Consider the following 17,430-nt stretch of genomic DNA (forward strand, 5'->3'; position numbering starts at 1 on the left):
TCTGAACATGCAAGAAATGTATTGAATGCAAGTTTTCAGTGGACGTAAATAATTGCACCCGAAAGGTATAAGCTGTGTCTGATAAGTTCCCCTATGTGTGCCCATCTTTATATACACATAATGAATGAAAATGAAGATCATATAAAAGGAGAGAGAGAGAGAGAACTGGGGTGGGGGGGAGGACAATAAAGTGCATTTATTTAACAACAAACGCATAGTGGCTCATAGAATCGGCGCTTACATGAACCTCTCTTCAATGCACATTATTACATGCATACATGCATACACTCTGATAAATATAGGCATAGGAAGTACTACTGAGAACTTACATTGTAAGTGTGCGTAACGTGTGCTGCAACTAAATATTCTTATTCAAAAATAAGTTCTACATGATGTGTTTTTACATGGCACAGGCAATTGGAAGCAATCATTACTGCAAACATTTCAATTGCCTTTCATGTTGCTCACTTCTTAACTTATACAAACATACTAATGGCTATGCCGTTCATCATCTTACAATGCTACCAGACCATTTCTCAGTGCAGTAGCAGCTTGTCCTTCTTAAATGCAGCATGAGAAGCACTCAAGTAACATATTATGCGATGCTTCAATTACTCTTGATGAAAAGTGTCCTAAAAGTCCATTCATTTTGTGAATACAGTAAAAGTACAGTTACAAATTGGCTTTAGGTTCACATGATGATCTGTGACAAAATGGAGGCTGCATTTTCAACAGCCACTTGGGACATCGGAAGGTCATCAATATCTGGCATGTCTGTAACTGTTTTCATCACGGTTCTTCTGTACTTGCTTGAGGAGTCATTCACAGCTTTATGCGACTGAAGCAAGTGCTGCCGCAGTTTTATTTGGCTCACTGCTCCTTTGGAGCACAGTGGACAGAAAAACTTGAATTCCTTGGTGTGCTGTGTGATAACATGGTTCTTGAGATTGTGTGGTATGCTGAATGCCTTGCTGCAGTGTGGGCACACATGTGGTTTCTCGCCTGTGTGTGAGCGAATGTGCAGAGCCAGAACACTCTGCGAGGTGAAACTGCGGCTGCAGTAGGTGCAAGTGAGCCGCTCAGCATCTGCATGCCGGTTTAGTCTGTGTGCAGCCAAGCTGCTCTGGTACTTGAACCGAATCCGGCAGACGTCACAGCTGTGCCGCCATGTGTGGTCTCCACTCTTCCACTGGCTCGATGACTTTGCTTCCTTGCTGTGCCGAAACCTCCGATGAATTAAGAGCCCCTGAAAAAGTGGTCAGTATGAACCTGAGGCACCAGATGCTACATTCCACATATGGCACTGAGCTACTGGACGAAAAGGGGAAATTTTCATCCGCACAAAAGCAGGCTGAAGCTTAAAAAAAAAGGAAAAAAAAAAAACCTAACGTGGATTCTTAAGAAAGCTTTGCAGTCGAAGAAAAAAACTGTCCAGGTTTGAGGATCGAACTGGGACCAACGCTTTACCAGGGAAGTCTTGCTAGCATCATAGCCAACCAGAACGCTAGCAGATTGCAGTGCAAGGCCAAATTAGCCAGAAACTCACAGACACGGAATGTGATTAATCTGTTCCTCAGAAATCCACAAGCTGGAGGAATCCCCACTTCTTTGGGAATTTTTCTGAAAATTCCCAATATTTCACAAAAAAAAAAGTGTCATCTGTTTGAGCCTAGAATGAAGCATCATGGTTCGTACATGTTTGGCACAGCATATGTGGAGTAACACGGCAGCATTGGGTTGTGGTATGACTATGCCTGTGCTACAGAAAACTTTCGAACTTACACTAGAAAAAGGAAAGCTAGAGGAGCAAATACTTCTGACTATAGAGCATTGCACAGCCCCTTTAAATGAGTGTAGATCAACTACAGTTACAAAAAAGATGCAGTTTTGCCTATAATGTGAAGCAGTGATGCGATGCTTGATACAATATCATGTGCGGTAGACCTCACACTACATCTTGCAGAATTGGTTGGTGTAAACACCTGCAGGTGGGTGTGAATATTTTCTCAAGAAGAAAATACTCAATGACAACCCACCTAATTCTGCCTGATTCTTGGATATTCCCCCATATACGTATTGGGTATGCGCCATAATTAGAGAGAAACCAATCAATCATTTCTAGTTGGAGTCGCGTTTCTTTGCAGAAGTGGTGCTTCCAGGTGTTGAAGAAGTGGAGAGACTCAGCTTTTCTCCCTCCTGTTACTTAACGTGTGTTCTGCTTTTCATCGCTGCCTTCGTTTAAATTGCTTCACCTCAGTGCTAGTTTATGGATAAGTACTTACAGGGTGCCAGTAACTCAAAGCATTTCACAATCTCAGCAGCTGGCAGGCGTGACCGTGCTTTCCAGCTGTGGCATCGGCGAAATGGAGTGAAATACCCTAGACATTAAACGTGAGGGGCTATTAGTTTGAATCCTTGCTGTGCACGCTGTTGAATTTTTAAAATTTATAAATTAGAAAAGTACTTTGGGATTCCTGCAACGAGCACCGGTAGAGATCGGAACAGCTGGGTGAGTGAGCCTATAGCAGCTATCGCTACAAAATGTGGCAGCAAACCTGTTGGTTAACAACATGCGCTTTTTAAGTGAGCACTAAAGTACATAGATCAACACAACCAGAATGATGAAACAAGCACAAATGTTCGTCCTAGTCCTTTTTTTGTAGTCATGCTGTTCCTTGCACTTCTGATATGCCGTCAGGGGTGGATCCAGTGTGGCATCAAGGTAGAGTACAGGGTAGGGTGGGAGCTTGTCAAAAAGCATAAAGGACAAGGGAGGGACCACGAAGGTACAAGGGAGGGGCACTCACTGTACACTAAATTTTGTTGGTGCAGAAATACCAGCATGTTTCTAGATAGGGGAGGGGGGGGGGGGGGGTCTCTGGATTTGCCAGCAGTTGCATAGCTATTACAGGGTTTTTACAGGTTTCAGAGACAAAAATTCAAAGACTTTCAAGGCCCTGTCAAATCTTTTTCAAGGATGCAGAATGGCTTCCCATGTAGCAATTTCTTACTATAACAATCAAAGAAAGTTATATACAAAATGTCTAGACTTGATTACTTCAAGTTCCTAATGAGGCATGAAGAAAACAGCATAAACACGGGAGGTGAACCAGCACTAAGCGCTGGTGTCTCTCGCTCACTGCAGGATTTTCCAGTATCGTGCAAGTTGCTGTACGAAGCGTGCATGCGTTTGCATTGGCATTAAATTTTTTTACAGTCAAATCACTTCTAAGATTATTAAAGTTCCAAGAAAAGTCTATAGTTACACCTGATGACTTATAATCTTGTTGCACAAAAAAATCCGAGGAGACATCCATAGAAACATTTTAATTACAAGGTGCAGAAATACCAGCATGTTTCTAGATAGGGGAGGGGGGGTCTCTGGATCTGCCAGCAGTTGCATAGCTATTACAGGGTTTTTACAGGTTTCAGAGGCAAAAATTCAAAGACTTTCAAGGACGTAGAATGGCTTCCCATGTTGAACAGTTGAACCCACTCATAGCGTTATCAGTTTTACCAATACTCAGATGCAACAATGCGCAGCCCTGGCACCAAGAACTTTTGTGTGTGTTCTATTTGGCTACCGAATTTCTGTGCCTACAGGAAAAGAAACGTGAGATCCTGAGAAAGAATAATAATAATAATAAAAAAGTGAGCTGCTACACTTGCCTTTGTGCCAAGCATCTCGCATGGCACGAATTAGTACATCATCAGCATCACCCGCCTCTATGTCTCCCTTCCACCCTCTCCAAACACAAGTTGACTGCCTCGACGGAGCTGACGTCGAAGGAGTGGAAGGCAGATGGGACGGAGGCAGGCGAGGGTGCAACTAGAATGAAGGGATGCTGCATGGAGTGCACTGCACAAAGGTGGGTGCAGAGAAGTTTTATGGTATGCAGGCAAATGTAGCAGCTGGGATTTTTTTATTCTTTCTTTTTTTTGCAAAGATTCTGCATTCTTTTTTTTTTCAGTATATATAGTTAAAACCAGTACTGTTCCAAGTGGCTTAGACTGTGCAATTGTTCCTAGAGTGGGATGCATGCTGGCTCCATGCTGATCCTCCATAGAAATGGGGTCACATAATCAATATTAGATCACATTACTCAAGGGAATCAAGGGTTTTCAGGGCAAATAAAGAATTCCAGGACCTTTAAAGGGCCTTCAAAACATACTTTTCAATTTCAAGGGTTTTCAATGCTTTTAAGGACCTGTGCGCACCTTGCCTAGCACCAAGAGATTATGAAAACATGCTCTTTATAGGTGACAATAAACTGCTACTGTGAGAGCTCAACCTCAGTGTAATGAGTCACCACTACCTGTGAGAACTTGAACTGCTGCTTGCACAGTTCACACTGGAAAGGCAGGCTTGCTTCATGGCTTTGGCTGTGATGGTCCAATGCAGCCTTAGTTTCATAGAAGTTCTTGCACATGCTGCACACGAAAAACAAGCAGTGAAACAACACCATGTTCTAAACAGATAAGTGCCCTGCATTGTGTTAGCTCTACCGCCTGAAAAACAGGGCACAAACCGAAAAAAAGAAATACTGGTTTGGTTTGGGTTCAAGGTGCTTCAATTTTGTTCTGGCTAAGTTTTGGTTTGGAGAAATAAAAATTTATAATGGTTGATAATTTACAGCAAACTGTTTTAGTGCAGCTTATTTTATCCTGTTCCATGGCGATATGCTGCCTAACATTATCAGCTGGTCTGCATGGTACATTAGCAAGTTTCATCAAGAGAAGGCAGAAATTTAAGAATGAACTACACAGATACAGGGAAATTTTTGTGTACTTATCTTAAGCAAGATCCTCCCTAAAGACCACTCGGTGGTGCTGACCTGTCCTGTCACCTCTACTTAAAGGCAGCCTTCACCTACCGTTGACCATTTTTGGCAGCAGTGGCAGTAGTACAACACGCACCAGCTTATGCACTCATTTTTGCTTGCACAGGTTAGCTGCGACAGAATCTGCCTTTTTTTCTGCTATCCTGTTACTGTCGCTGCTGCCCGTAAGCTATTTCTTTTTATGATACACCCTATGCTGCATTTTTGTGCTACTGTAAAGCAGTGCTTTGGGCTTGTTGGTAAAACATCGCGAGGCTTACAGCGCGTGAAAAAGACAAGGACGAAAGGGAGACGTGACACACACAAGCACTAACTTGCAACAATCTTTGTTGCAAGTTATTGTTGCAAAGATTGTTGCAAGTTAGCACCTGTGTCTGTCACATCTCCCTTTCGTCCTTGTCTTTTTCACGCGCTATAAGCCTCACTTTGTGCTACTATCCTATCCCTGTATAGCATGATTTTTTAGTGTTTTTTATATTATTTGGAGCACTCCAATATGTTTACTTGTGCTGAGCTCGCAAAAAGAATTAAGCTGGAATCGAGGCTTTTTAATGACTCCTATCAAATGACTGATCGAATTGTGAACAAGTTCATGGCTAAAATGAAGACTTCTGGGGTTGATGTGTTCAAGCTGAAGATTCATGCCGACAGCCTAGAGTCCAGTTTGAAATTCTTGAATGACCGTGTAGAGACGGTGCACAGAGAAAAAGCCATGGCTTGTGGCAAGAAACAAAACCCTCAAATTGAAAAACAGTTTGCTTCCTAACAATGTCCCTGAGTTTGAGCAGTATTCATGCATAAATAATACTGGTGTTAAAGTGCACTTTTGATAGTGATCGGGGCAATCCGGATTAAGCTCAATCCGGATCCGTGTACTGCTACACAGTCGCTGTCGCATCATGATCGCAATCCAATGATCGCGACGTCATCAGGCTGACATCTGCGCCCCCTCACACAGTATTCTGAAAAACTAAAAGTGAAGGCAGCTCAATAAAAAAAACCTCTTCATCAGCAATAGTATCTAAGCTGTAAAATTGAAATATTTTCCAAATTGAACCATATTTTTCAAATCTACATTTGTAGTCGAGGTATTATGCAGCTCTGAGAGATGCAGATAATCAGCAGACGGTGATAACTATATCCGGATTGTTAAACTGTGCAGAAGTGACCAGTGTTGATCATGATCAAGAAACCAAATCCAGATGGGCCCCGATTGCAATCAGAGGTCTATGTGTGACAAAGGTATAACATAGAGATCAGAGGCATCCCTTGCACTCAAGGTGAAGATTGCATGGTTGTCATGGAGACAATTGACAGTATAATTGGATTCTCCATAACGTCTTTTGATCTCGATCTTGTTCATCATGTATCTACCAAAGATAAGGGCAAGAAGAACATAACTGCTCGATTTCGCTCTCAAACTAAGAAGAATGAGTTCATCAGCGAGGCACGAAAGGCAAGGCTCTGCCTAAGCACCCATCCGAATGTTTGACAGCAACAGACCAGTATTGGCTGTGATGGTCCTTGTTACTAACTTGTAACTTGTTACTAATGTGGGGTCTTTGCCCTGTTTCAGAATCGGAATGACAAGGGCTTCTTTCCATGCAGTAGGGAGGTACTCCGCAGACCATATAGCAGTAAAAAGTGTTAGCAGAGTAATTTGAGTATCACTGGGGAGGTGTTTAATCATGTCGTACATGATCCTGTCTGGTCCAGCTGCAGAGCTCTGACATGCAGTCAGGGAGGCTCTCAACTCGGCAATGTTAAAAGGCGCGTTAAAGGGTTTATTCTGTCTGCATTTGCGGTCGATAGCGTTGCTTTCTAGGAAAGCCTTGGAATAATGATAAGAACTGGAAATGCACTGGAAGCGTTTGCCAAGGGCATCAGCTTGGTCTTCAAAGCGGTTCGCTTCATGGTTCACTAGAGGCAACAGATGAATTTCTTGTCCCTTTAGCCTTTTCAGCCCATCCCATACTTTAACTTCTTGAGTATACGAATTTATACCTGAGAGAAACCTCTGCCAGCTTGCCCTCTTTGCCTGTCGTAGCGTCCTTCTTCTCTGTGATTTAGCCTGTTTGAATTCTATTAGATTTTCGGCTGTAGGACTTTCACGTAGTTTGCTCCAAGCTTTATTTTGCCTCTGCTGTGCCTTTCAACAATCGTCATTCCACCAAGGGACCCGTCTTTTGGATGAAGTGCCTCTTGTTTGAGGTATGAACTTTTCAGACGCGTTAATGATAAAAGCGGCGAAGTATGAAACAGCGGGATCTATAGAAACATTATCTATAAAATCCTGTGATATGTGGGTGGATTCCCTAAAACATACCCAGTCAGCTGAGGCCAGTTTCCAGCGAGGGAAGTGTGGAGGGAAGTCATGCTTGTTTATGAAGTTCAGCGTTACTGGAGAGTGATCACGTTCAAGTGGATATTTAATTACGCACCAATCTAAATCAGGGAAGATAGTAGCGGAGCCGATCGCCAGGTCTATTGATGAGTATGAGTTTGATGTGGATTATAATACGCTGGCTCTTTCTTGTTAAAGAGGTACGCACTGGAGGTTAAAAGGAAATTTTCAATGAGTCGACCTCTCGCGTTGCATCGTGAGTCTCCCTACATCATTTTATGAGTGTTAAAATCTCCCACGAGTATGTAAGGCTCGGGGAGCTGATCAATGATAAAAGACTGTCTTTTCGATATGATGGCTCGGGGGTATATATATGGTACATACAGTGACCAATTTATTAACCCTTTGAGGGTCAATGACGTAAATATACGGCGCCACAAACAAGTTCGAAAACGGTCGATGCCGTATATTTACGGCACCGTCTGTACGTTTAAAAAGCGCGCCCATTTCCTAACTTTTTCTTTTCTGTTATGTGCTGCCGCTGTGTGGGAATACAGAGAATTTTTTTAGTGCACCTGCCTCTCTCGGTTTTCGTTGCATGGTTTGTTTTAATGCTAGTTTGCTCCCACGCGTCTATATAGTACCACCCGTGCATTGACGCACGCGCGTGCGGGTGGCAGTTCGGGTTTTGTTTTCGTGGGCGGTTTCGGCTTCTTGCGCTTGCAAAACTGATGACTATCTTGTCTTCTCGTCTTGGGAACCACGTTCACAGACGTCAGGCGACAGTGCTAATTTCCTTTGAAGTCTCTCCCTTTACAACCAGCCGCCACCAAAAACAACCGCACGTGACGTCACTGCACTAAACCTTTAAAACTAACATGCCGAGGACGACGAGGCCGCCTTTGACGAAGATAGGTCCTATCGAAACGTTGTCCAGCCTTTCTGCGGCACCTTATTCCTGTTTATAACCTTTATACCACATTTATGAAAGTAGTAATTGTAATTACCTGATTGATGACATGGATGTGATCCATTGTAGAGTATCCCTTCCTGAAGCCAGCCTGTTCTCTAATTTGACTGAAGTGTCACCCTTTCTATTGGAGATTATCTTGGTGAATATTTTATATGATATTGGAAGTAAGCTAATGGGCCCATAATTTTTCAATTATTTAATGTCTCCCTCTTTGTGGATTAGTATGTTTGCATTCTTACAGTTTTCTGGGACCCTTGCAGTCGACAGGCACTTCGTAGAGAGAGCCCTCAGTTTTTCTTTGATTGACCATCTTTGATTAAATCGACCGGTAGACCATCTTCTTCTGCCGCTTTTCCACATTTGATGTCTTGCAAGGCCCTTCTAACTTCATCACTAGTTATAGAAGGAGCCTCTGTAACCTGTTCATTACAATTCCGAATGGAGATATTGTGGCTGCTTTGGATATTGTACAGGTCAGTATAGAATTCTTCCGCTGCTTTTACTATATCTCTAAGATTGCTGATGATATTACCCTGCTTATCTTTCAGTGCATACATCTTGGTTTGTCCTATGCCAAATTTCTTTCTCACTGATTTCATGCTGCGTCCATATTTTACTGCTTCCTCAGTCTTTCTCACATTATAATTTCGAATATCCCTTATTTTCTTCTTGTTGATCAGTTTTGACAGTTCCGCAAATTCTATCTGATCTCTTGAGTTGGACACTTACATCCTTTGTCGTCTCTTTATTAGGTCCTTTGTTACTTGGCGGAGCTTGCCGACTGGCTGCCTTGGTGCCTTGCCTCCCACTTCAATTGCTGCACATGAAGCCAGCCTAGTTACGGTTTCATTCATTGCCTCTATGCCATCTTCATATATCTGTTCTAAGGCTGCATATTTGTTTGCAAGTGCCGACCTGAATTAGTCCGCTTTTACCCTTCTGCGTCTAGGTTGGCCTGTTTCTTCTTGACCAATCTTATTCTTTCAGTCTTCAAAGTGAGGTGAATCTTAGACCTCACTAATCTATGATCATTGCACTTTGCCCTACCTAACACTTCTACATCCTGCGCTATGCTGGGATCGGCAGAAAATCTGAAATCAATTTCATTTCTTGTTTCACCATTAGGGCTTTTCAAGGTCCACTTTTTGTTCTTACACTTCCTGATGAAGGTGTTCATTCTTTGCAGCTTATTCCTTTCCACGAATTCAACCCAACATCTCTCTTCGAGTGTAGTTGCCAATTGCTTGTTCACCAGCCTGCCTTTTCTCCACTTTTGCATTGAAGTCACCCATTACTACAGTACACTTAGTTTCCACTTTTCTCATCGCTAATTCCACATTTTCACAAAACTAATCATTTTATCATCATCGTGACTGGAGGTTGAAGCATAAGCTTGTAGTGCCATTATTCTATACCTACTACTAAGTTTTATTACGACTACTGCTACCCTCTCATTAATGCTGTAGAACTCGTCAGTGTTGCCGGTATATCCTTATGGATTAGAAGTCCTACTCCATACTGCTTCTTATTTGGAAGTCCTCTACAGCATAGAATGTGGCCATTTGTTAACACTGTATAAGCCTCACCAGTTCTTCTAACCTCACTAGGGGCAATGATATCCCAAACAATGCCCGATAGTTCCTCAAAGAGTCCTGCTAAGATAGCTTCGCTCGAGTGAGTTCGGGTGTTAAATGTTGCCAGGGTCAGTTTTTATTGGCGGCCAGTTGGGGTCCAGAGATTCTTAGAACCCTCTGCTGTGTTACAGGTCTGACCGTCGTCTGGGTCAGACCAGCAGCTGCTGGGGGGTGAAAGCCATTGATTGATCGAATGAGTCATTTGGGAGGTCGTGATTGTGATTGCAAGCGGTTTGCTTTTTCTGTAACACGTACAGTCGCAAGAAAAAGTTTAGAAACAAAGGATGCCGCAATATATATATTTTTTTGTCCCGCAGAGTGGGCAATGCAGCTGAAATCAAGAGTGCACGCCTACATGTGCGTGTTTCACCAATACAATATATTGAGCCAATTTCAGGCCATGGAGCTGCGCTTGAATATATTTAAACTTTTGCTGATACTGTGGTCACCAAACTTTTGCTCACAAATGTACAAGTCTACAAACAGGTACCTCCTTGGGAAAGACAAAAGAAGCAGCACAATAAACATTGTACAAGGCATGCATTAGGAGGAGATAGTATGCAGCTTGCAACACAGAGACAGAATTAGTGCATTGCTTAATTAAAGCACGAGCCAACATACGTGCAAGGGAAACCTTGTCCCAACCGATGGGCATCAAGGTGCTGCTGAAAGAGCTTCTCGGAGAAGAACAGGCGCGGGCACTGCGGGCAGGTGAGTCGCACCTTGCGGTGCACCGTCTGCACATGCCGTGTCATTTGGTCACGGAACACAAACTGCTTGCTGCACTCGGGACACTGATGCGGGTACACACCTGTGTGTGTCACCCTGCATGATGAAGAAAATAAATCAAGATGTGGTGAGAAACGTGCAAGTACTTTGATTTTGCACATTCATAAAATGGATATATGGGACACAATACAGTCAATGATAAGAGGCAGGAATTTCTGTACAGATGACCAAAACAGCTGCAGATGGGCACACGGCACTGCACTCTTAAAACGGTTGCACCCTTTGGGGTGTATATTTGTCCCACAACAATAATCGTCATCTGCCTTGCTTGCGTTTCCTTTCCTGAAAACTCGGCGCTCGCTACTTTCCTGTCGAGAATGCTGCGTCACACTGATAACGCGCATGCTGTTCATGACTGGGAAGTACCAGGCTCGCAGCGTTAAAGAAAGGAAACGCGGGCAAGGCAGACGACGATTATTGTTGTGGGACAAGATACGCCCTAAGGGGTGTAAACTTTTCTAAGAGTGTGCTACAAGAGCACCAGTTTAGATAAGACCTGTTTTTGGGCTAAGTGAGCACATGCATGATCTTTGGTAATTAAAAAAAAAAAAATGCTCCTGTACATCTCACCATCTGGCTATGCTTTTTCTGGCTCCTAAAAAGAAATGTTACATAAGTTTATGTGCAAGTTTATTCAATGCTTAGTTTCATGTAGCTGTGCATGAAGGCTGTTAAGTACATACACATAAGAATGACAAGGATTGCAGGATACTGTACAATTTTAATAGCAGTGCTGTAGGCAATGCTAAGGTGTTACAGCTAGGATGGCCTTACTTGCAATGAAAACAAAAAAAATATCCGGCAGTAAAAATTTTTCTAATATCAATTTATTCTTTAAATAAATAAATAAATAAATAAATAAAACATTATTGACTGTGTGATCTGCACCACAGAATCAGTCTCTGCCATGCTTGTAAAGTTATTGGGGCACTTTTGGCATATTCCCAATTATTATTATATTTTTTGCCTGCAGAAGATTTGGGTGGAGATGATGACAACAACAACAATAACAACAAAGAAGAAAAAAAAACATTAAGAAGGATTGTAGTTCACTTGTGCTGGTTAGTGCATGGCTTTTTATGAAAAACAACGTGATGACAGGTCACTGCATGTCTGTTTCTTGCCCTTGGTGTCCCATCTTCATGCAGCTTTCCACACTAAAATATTAACGACATGCATTGCTCTGTTATGCCCGACTTCTGTGTGGCACACTGCTAAACTGAACATAAAGAATGGTTAAGTTTTTACAGGACACCAAATTACATGTGGCCCGTAAGCTGATGATGGGCATGTTTCTGCATGAACTTAGCAAGTATGTTAGATTTAAGTATTTAGGTCATATTTGTCTTGCTCACCCTATACTCTATGGACTGGCATCACTAATACTGCAAGATCTTATTTTGAGCCTAATGCGCAATGCCACATATTCAAGGCCATGAAATAAAAGGGAATGACATGACTTATGTAAGCATTAGAGGGGCAGCAATGTCTGCATAACATGCAAAAAGGATAGGGCCTGAGCAGGTTGTGTACATAGCACTGAATGTTGACTCATTGCCAGTGAGTACACCTCTATTTTGCGTAATAAATCCCAACCTAAAATGTGTACATATAATGCTGGTCCATAGGTATCCCTAAGCCCACAGACCTCTTAGTGAAATAGCATGCAATAGTCAATGGCTAAGATTTTATTAAATTTAACAGAGCAGGGCTACCCCGTTCTTGGGCCACAGGGTATGTGCCCATTCTTGGCCAACCCTCCCAGAATGGGTGTGTGCCACCTGCACACGAGAGGGTGTAGAACCCTAAGAGCATTCAGACACATGCTCTACTTCTCCGTGCATGCACTTATTCTCACCATATCTCAAGCATCATACACTGCTTTTGTACTTGTGATATTGGCGAGTTAGCATCTGACACTTTACACGCATCAGATTTAGCACCTGCATTTCGGTATAACTTGAGAGTGATGTAGTGCAAAACGGAAACATTGCACGAGATTAAAGTCGTGACCAAAGTAGTGCATAAACAAAGACAATCCTATGCACCACATTTAGTTGTATAGCATTTAATTATGCACTTACGAAAACCTTTCCTTCACACAGATTCCAGCATGTATGCTAGATATGTATACGTTTTTTTTTGTTGGCTGGGATGCCAACTGTATTCGAGCTAGTGTGTGATGTGTAATTTCCTACAGTCCTGTGCACCTCGTGTCAAGGAAGAACATGATCTACACCAGTGTGCACTGCGCATACTGAGTGTCGCTGAATACCCTATAGGCTCATCTAAGGGCTGCACTCTCTTTTCTTCACAATTCTGACAAGGTATGGCCCTTACAAGGGACCAAACCTTTTGGTCAAAATGGTGCTGGCACAGCCGCTGACTTGCGCACACCCCGGATGCACCATTGCATCTGAGGTCAATGCACAGCTCTCGCCATCTAGTAGTGGCACGCGGAAGTATGCAGCAAGCGAAAATTTGCAATTTATTGATGCGTGCAAGTAGCATCGGGGCACTGAACGCAACTGCTTCACCGCTGGAAATTTTCCCCCCAGAAATTTTGGGCAAAGTTGGGGGTGAGGCCCTTACATGGGTGCAGCCTTCAAACGAGTATATATGGTACATCAGCTGAGCAGTGAGCTCCAGCTCACCACCAACAGCACTGTTTTGTGCACAAGGAATGAAGCATACAGTGTATTAAATTTCTTATAGTTATGTAACAGCTGACATGGGTTATATGACTGTTTTTGGAACATGTGTGCCAAGTATTTTGTATTTTACACAACACACACTACACTCACAGTGAAGGACAAGCATAAGAACACACTACACAAAATGCTAGATTTCAGCATAAAAAATAAAGCACGAAGAGAGGCACACAAGCCATAGGCGCAGAAAAAAGGCTGTTTGCTTAAGAGCAAAAGCATATGCAGCCTAACATACAAGTCACTGCTTGTCCCATGTATCTCTCTTCTGTGCTTGTGTTTTTCCTCAACACTGAAATCTAGTGTTTCATTAATGAAACAGCAACAAAGGAGCATGTTCCTATGAAAACACACCTATGCCTTGCGAGCCGTGGGTAGCTAAAGGTCTTGAAGTCACAGTGATCGCACTTGAGAGGGCGCAGCAGGGAAAAGGTACCGTCCTGGGTGTTGACAGCATCACCATAATGTGTCAGGGCTATGTGACGTTGCAACTTGCGTTCAGTGGCTAACCACTTGCCACAGAGTTCACACTGCCGACGACCTTCCTGGCTGTGGATGGCCCTTACGTGTATGTTCAGCGACCGCTTTAGCTTGAATACCTGAGCAGAGCAAAAGCAATCCAGCTTTAAAGGAGAACTGCAACAAAATACCACTTTGGACAAATCGATCAACAATAGTTGAAGAAGGAATGTCTCTGCAGCCAATATCTTGACAAGGGAAGTTGCCTTTGGCAGCTCTTGTTCAACCGGCATTGATCATTTCAAGCCTCCATCTTCCCATATACCTGTCTTGTTTGGTTAAATGGGCCAGGAATTAGTTTACATATATGCTAGTGACGCAATCTTGCCAAAGCTGCAGGGCTGGTAATTTTTTTTAATCTCCTTAGTAGCAGCCACCGTGGTTGCTCAGTGGCTATGGTGTTGGACTGCTGAGCACGAGGTCTCGGGATCAAATCCCGGCCACGGCAGCCGCATTTCAATGGGGGCGAAGTGCGAAAAGACTCGTGTACTTAGATTTAGGTGCATGTTAAAGAACCCCAGGCAGTCTAAATTTTTGGAGTCCCCCACTACGGCGTGCCTCATAATCAGATAGTGGTTTTAGCACGTAAAACCCCATAATTTTAATGTCCTTAGTAGCAGCCTAGTACGTAAACAGATGATGCATGCACCTGGTTGTTAGCAGATATGACGCAAATCTGAACACATTGCCACTGAGAAATTCAGAATGCTGTGGGTGCTGCCAAATCTCAGAGGTCCTGCCAAAAAGTTGTGCAGATTCGCAAGGCTTTTGGTTTCGTGTCACTTTTGCTAAGTGGCATTATGCCACTGCTTTTTCCGTTTCAGTGTCAAAAATGTATTTTTGCAACCTCTTTGTTACACATCCACTAGTATTTCAAACATAAAACGCTGTATTTATACTATTTGAGACTAGGCTTTTCATGCGATTCGATATTTTGTTGCCCCCACCCCTCCAATTGGCTTTTACTCAATATTTTGTTGCAGTTGGCTTTTAACACAATGGCAATAGGTTAGCACACATTGGACATGAGATATTCCATTCACAGAATATTTGGCTACCTTGTTATTCCTCACTAAAACCAGAATGGAAACTCTCACGTGGACACAAAAGATGTGGTTGCACATGGGTCCGCTAGTGTTGGGTGATATGAACACACTGTGAAACATTGAACAGGTCAGCCTGCCATAAAACAAAGAACAGAAAAGTGAAGTAACCTTTATCACTTATTGGCATCTCCTGCTTTATGCCATTTTTAGTACAGTTAAATTCTGAGCACAAATTTATTTTTTCTTTAATAAAGAGTGGATCGTATCTGTAATGAGCTGTCCATGACAAATGGTGGGAGAGGAATGGTAAGAAAGGTGGTCGCTATTATATCAACAAAAGCCAGCTGTTCATCCATTCTTTCAGTCGCTTTCCAGAAGAATCACGCTACTGCATTAGTCTGAGAAATATTCTACTAAAACTGAAACATCAAAACTGTTTTCAGGGAAATTTATTGGACAAACAAGGAATATTGCTAATGAATACATAAAAGTGATCAATGTTTAAAGTGATTTCAGCTATGTGGTGACCCCCATGCTAATTCACATATTATGCAAAATTTATTGATTATGCAGTGGCGACAACAATAAATTTTGTGCAGATCTGCATTAACACTAGGGCACTGTAATGAACAATCAGGCAAGCAAAAAGTATAACTGACCTTAGGGCAGTGAGGGCACTTTGCGTTGTCACCAGGGTTGCCATGGATACTGACCATATGTGCCTTAAGGTTAGTCATTGATGTTAGTGAGGCACCGCATTTGCGGCACTCGTATGGCCGGAGGTTCTTGTGAATGTTTGTGTGCGCCTGGATGCCTCTGTGGCTCCTAAACACACGGTCACAGAAAGTGCACGGATAGAGACGCGTCGTTGAGTTCTTCTCATTTACATTCTCTCTGGTTGTCTGTTGATCTGTCTTGTGAACTGTTTTGCAGTGATGCTCAAGCATGGCACTATGGAGGAAAGGTTTCTGGCAATGTTCGCACTGGTGCACTGCCACATTAGGGTGCTTCTCGACCACATGGTCACACAACTTGGAGTAAGCATCAGTGATGAAAGAACAGCGGGAGCAGATAAATTCACGTCTTTTGCGCTTGGATGTAGCACAGGCAACACCGCACTGCGCCTTGTGGTCCTTGAAGGATTCCTCGCCAACAAAGACCATCAGGCAGAGTGTACAGTAAAAGCAAATGCCTTTCCCATGAGCCTCTGACACGTGCGATTCCAGGTTAAATGCCTCGCTGAACACTTCCCCACAGACGTGGCAGAAATGTGAATCTGAATGCACAGACTGACGATGGGCATCGAGATCAGACAGTGATGCAAACCTTCCAGCACATCCCAAACACCTAAATACAGTGTCCTCGTTAATGATGGAATCGCCTAAAATCGGTGCATTTTGCGCAGGGTCTGAATACATTTCAAGAGCACGAGAAGGTAATGTTTGTGGGGAATCAGACGTGGCCTTTAAAACAGGGCTCAGTGAGCAGTTTACCGACTCTTTCATGAGCGGCGCGTCACTAGCACGTTTTACCACAGTCACTAAAGGAAGCGTTGAGCCACGGCTTGTGTGGTTGAGCAGGTGCGTCTGGAGAGTCTGTTTTGAGGGAAACGACTTGGTGCACGTGCTGCAGTGAAACCTCTTTTTGGGAGGCCTCCCGCGCTTCGTTGGAAACCTTGGCAAGGCCTTCGCCGTACTCGCTGCATCCGCTGTGCCGCTGGAAGCGAGATGTGACTTGCAATGCTCCACCGCATCTTCCTTGTCGAAAGTGCGGTGGGGACACTCGGTGCACACAAATACTGTTTTGGTCTCAGGCTCTCCAGACTTTATGATGTCATCGAGGGCTTTTTTGCACTCTTCGGGGTCGTCCGCGACGACCGTGTCAACACTGTCAGCGGGCGCTAACGTCGTTTGTGGTATTATCGCTGCTGATTTGGTCGATGCAGCAGCTGATGGTGAACACGGCCGTTCCGATGCCCCCTTACGAACATTTTTTAAGTGACATATGCGCTGTCCGTTGACTAGGGGCGAGCGGACGCACAGACCCTTTGGAACGGAAGGAGCTTCAAAACTCTTGTCGAAGTTGTTCCTGGCAATGGGAACCTTCCTACCGCACACAAGGGCATGACACAGGGAAAACGAGCTTTTGTTGCCGTCCGCCTTTGGTTGGGACGGAGGGGCAACTATCAGGTCGACGGAGCTTCCAGCGGGAAGACCGAGCGGGAAAAAAAGCTCGGCAGTTAGCGGCTCAACGTCCAAGTTGACCGTCACATAGATTCCCATTGCACGTTTCCACAAATTGTAAGAAAAAAAGTATAATGCAGCTAAGTCCGTTACCTCTCATACGTTAAACCATTAGAAGGTGCTTCCGGGATAAGCGGCTAGGTAGCTTTGGTACGTGCTGTAGAAACCATAGAATACGCAGAAACTTCAGAGGCTACGCATAGATTTTTGCGCATCTTTGCGTTTCAAACCTTTGAACTCTCGCGGCTGTGGCTCGGCTGGCTTGTCCATGGCTTTGTGGGAACTTGTGAATGAAATGCACTGAACAAAATACCTATGCAAAATACAACTCTA

General features: G+C 43.5%; 1 protein-coding gene across 3 annotated transcripts; it reads right to left on the minus strand.

Annotated features, from left to right (window-relative positions):
• Nucleotides 1-171: 171 nt before the first annotated feature.
• LOC135904529 (zinc finger protein 665-like) lies at nucleotides 172-17,355 on the minus strand. Of its 3 annotated transcripts, XM_065435336.1 has the most exons (6): nucleotides 15,514-17,355; nucleotides 13,644-13,888; nucleotides 10,414-10,617; nucleotides 4,317-4,431; nucleotides 3,670-3,829; nucleotides 1,001-1,246 (listed from the first exon to the last, which is right to left on the minus strand). In XM_065435336.1, exons 1-6 carry the CDS (start codon nucleotides 17,134-17,136, stop codon nucleotides 1,152-1,154), a joined length of 2,442 nt encoding a protein of 813 aa, XP_065291408.1. In that variant the 5' UTR covers nucleotides 17,137-17,355; the 3' UTR covers nucleotides 1,001-1,151. The 3 variants fall into 3 exon arrangements, with proteins under 3 accessions (XP_065291407.1, XP_065291408.1, XP_065291409.1); XM_065435335.1 differs by lacking the exon at nucleotides 3,670-3,829 and having other exon boundaries at nucleotides 172-1,246; nucleotides 15,514-17,353; XM_065435337.1 differs by lacking the exon at nucleotides 1,001-1,246 and having other exon boundaries at nucleotides 3,724-3,859; nucleotides 15,514-17,354.
• Between the last annotated feature and the right edge of the window lie 75 nt (nucleotides 17,356-17,430).

This window comes from Dermacentor albipictus, chromosome 2, assembly GCF_038994185.2.
Source record: "Dermacentor albipictus isolate Rhodes 1998 colony chromosome 2, USDA_Dalb.pri_finalv2, whole genome shotgun sequence".
Taxonomy (NCBI): domain Eukaryota; kingdom Metazoa; phylum Arthropoda; class Arachnida; order Ixodida; family Ixodidae; genus Dermacentor; species Dermacentor albipictus.

Excerpts from the sequence above, each read along its gene's own strand:
- LOC135904529 (XM_065435335.1), bottom strand. The coding sequence starts at position 17,136 with ATGGGAATCTATGTGACGGTCAACTTGGACGTTGAGCCGCTAACTGCC. Across the intron at positions 4,432-10,413 it reads GGACAAGGTTTCCCTTGCAC|CATGTGCAAGAACTTCTATG; the intron begins GTATGTTGGCTC and ends TTTCGTGTGCAG. Across the intron at positions 1,247-4,316 it reads AGCAGTTCAAGTTCTCACAG|GGGCTCTTAATTCATCGGAG; the intron begins GTAGTGGTGACT and ends CCACTTTTTCAG.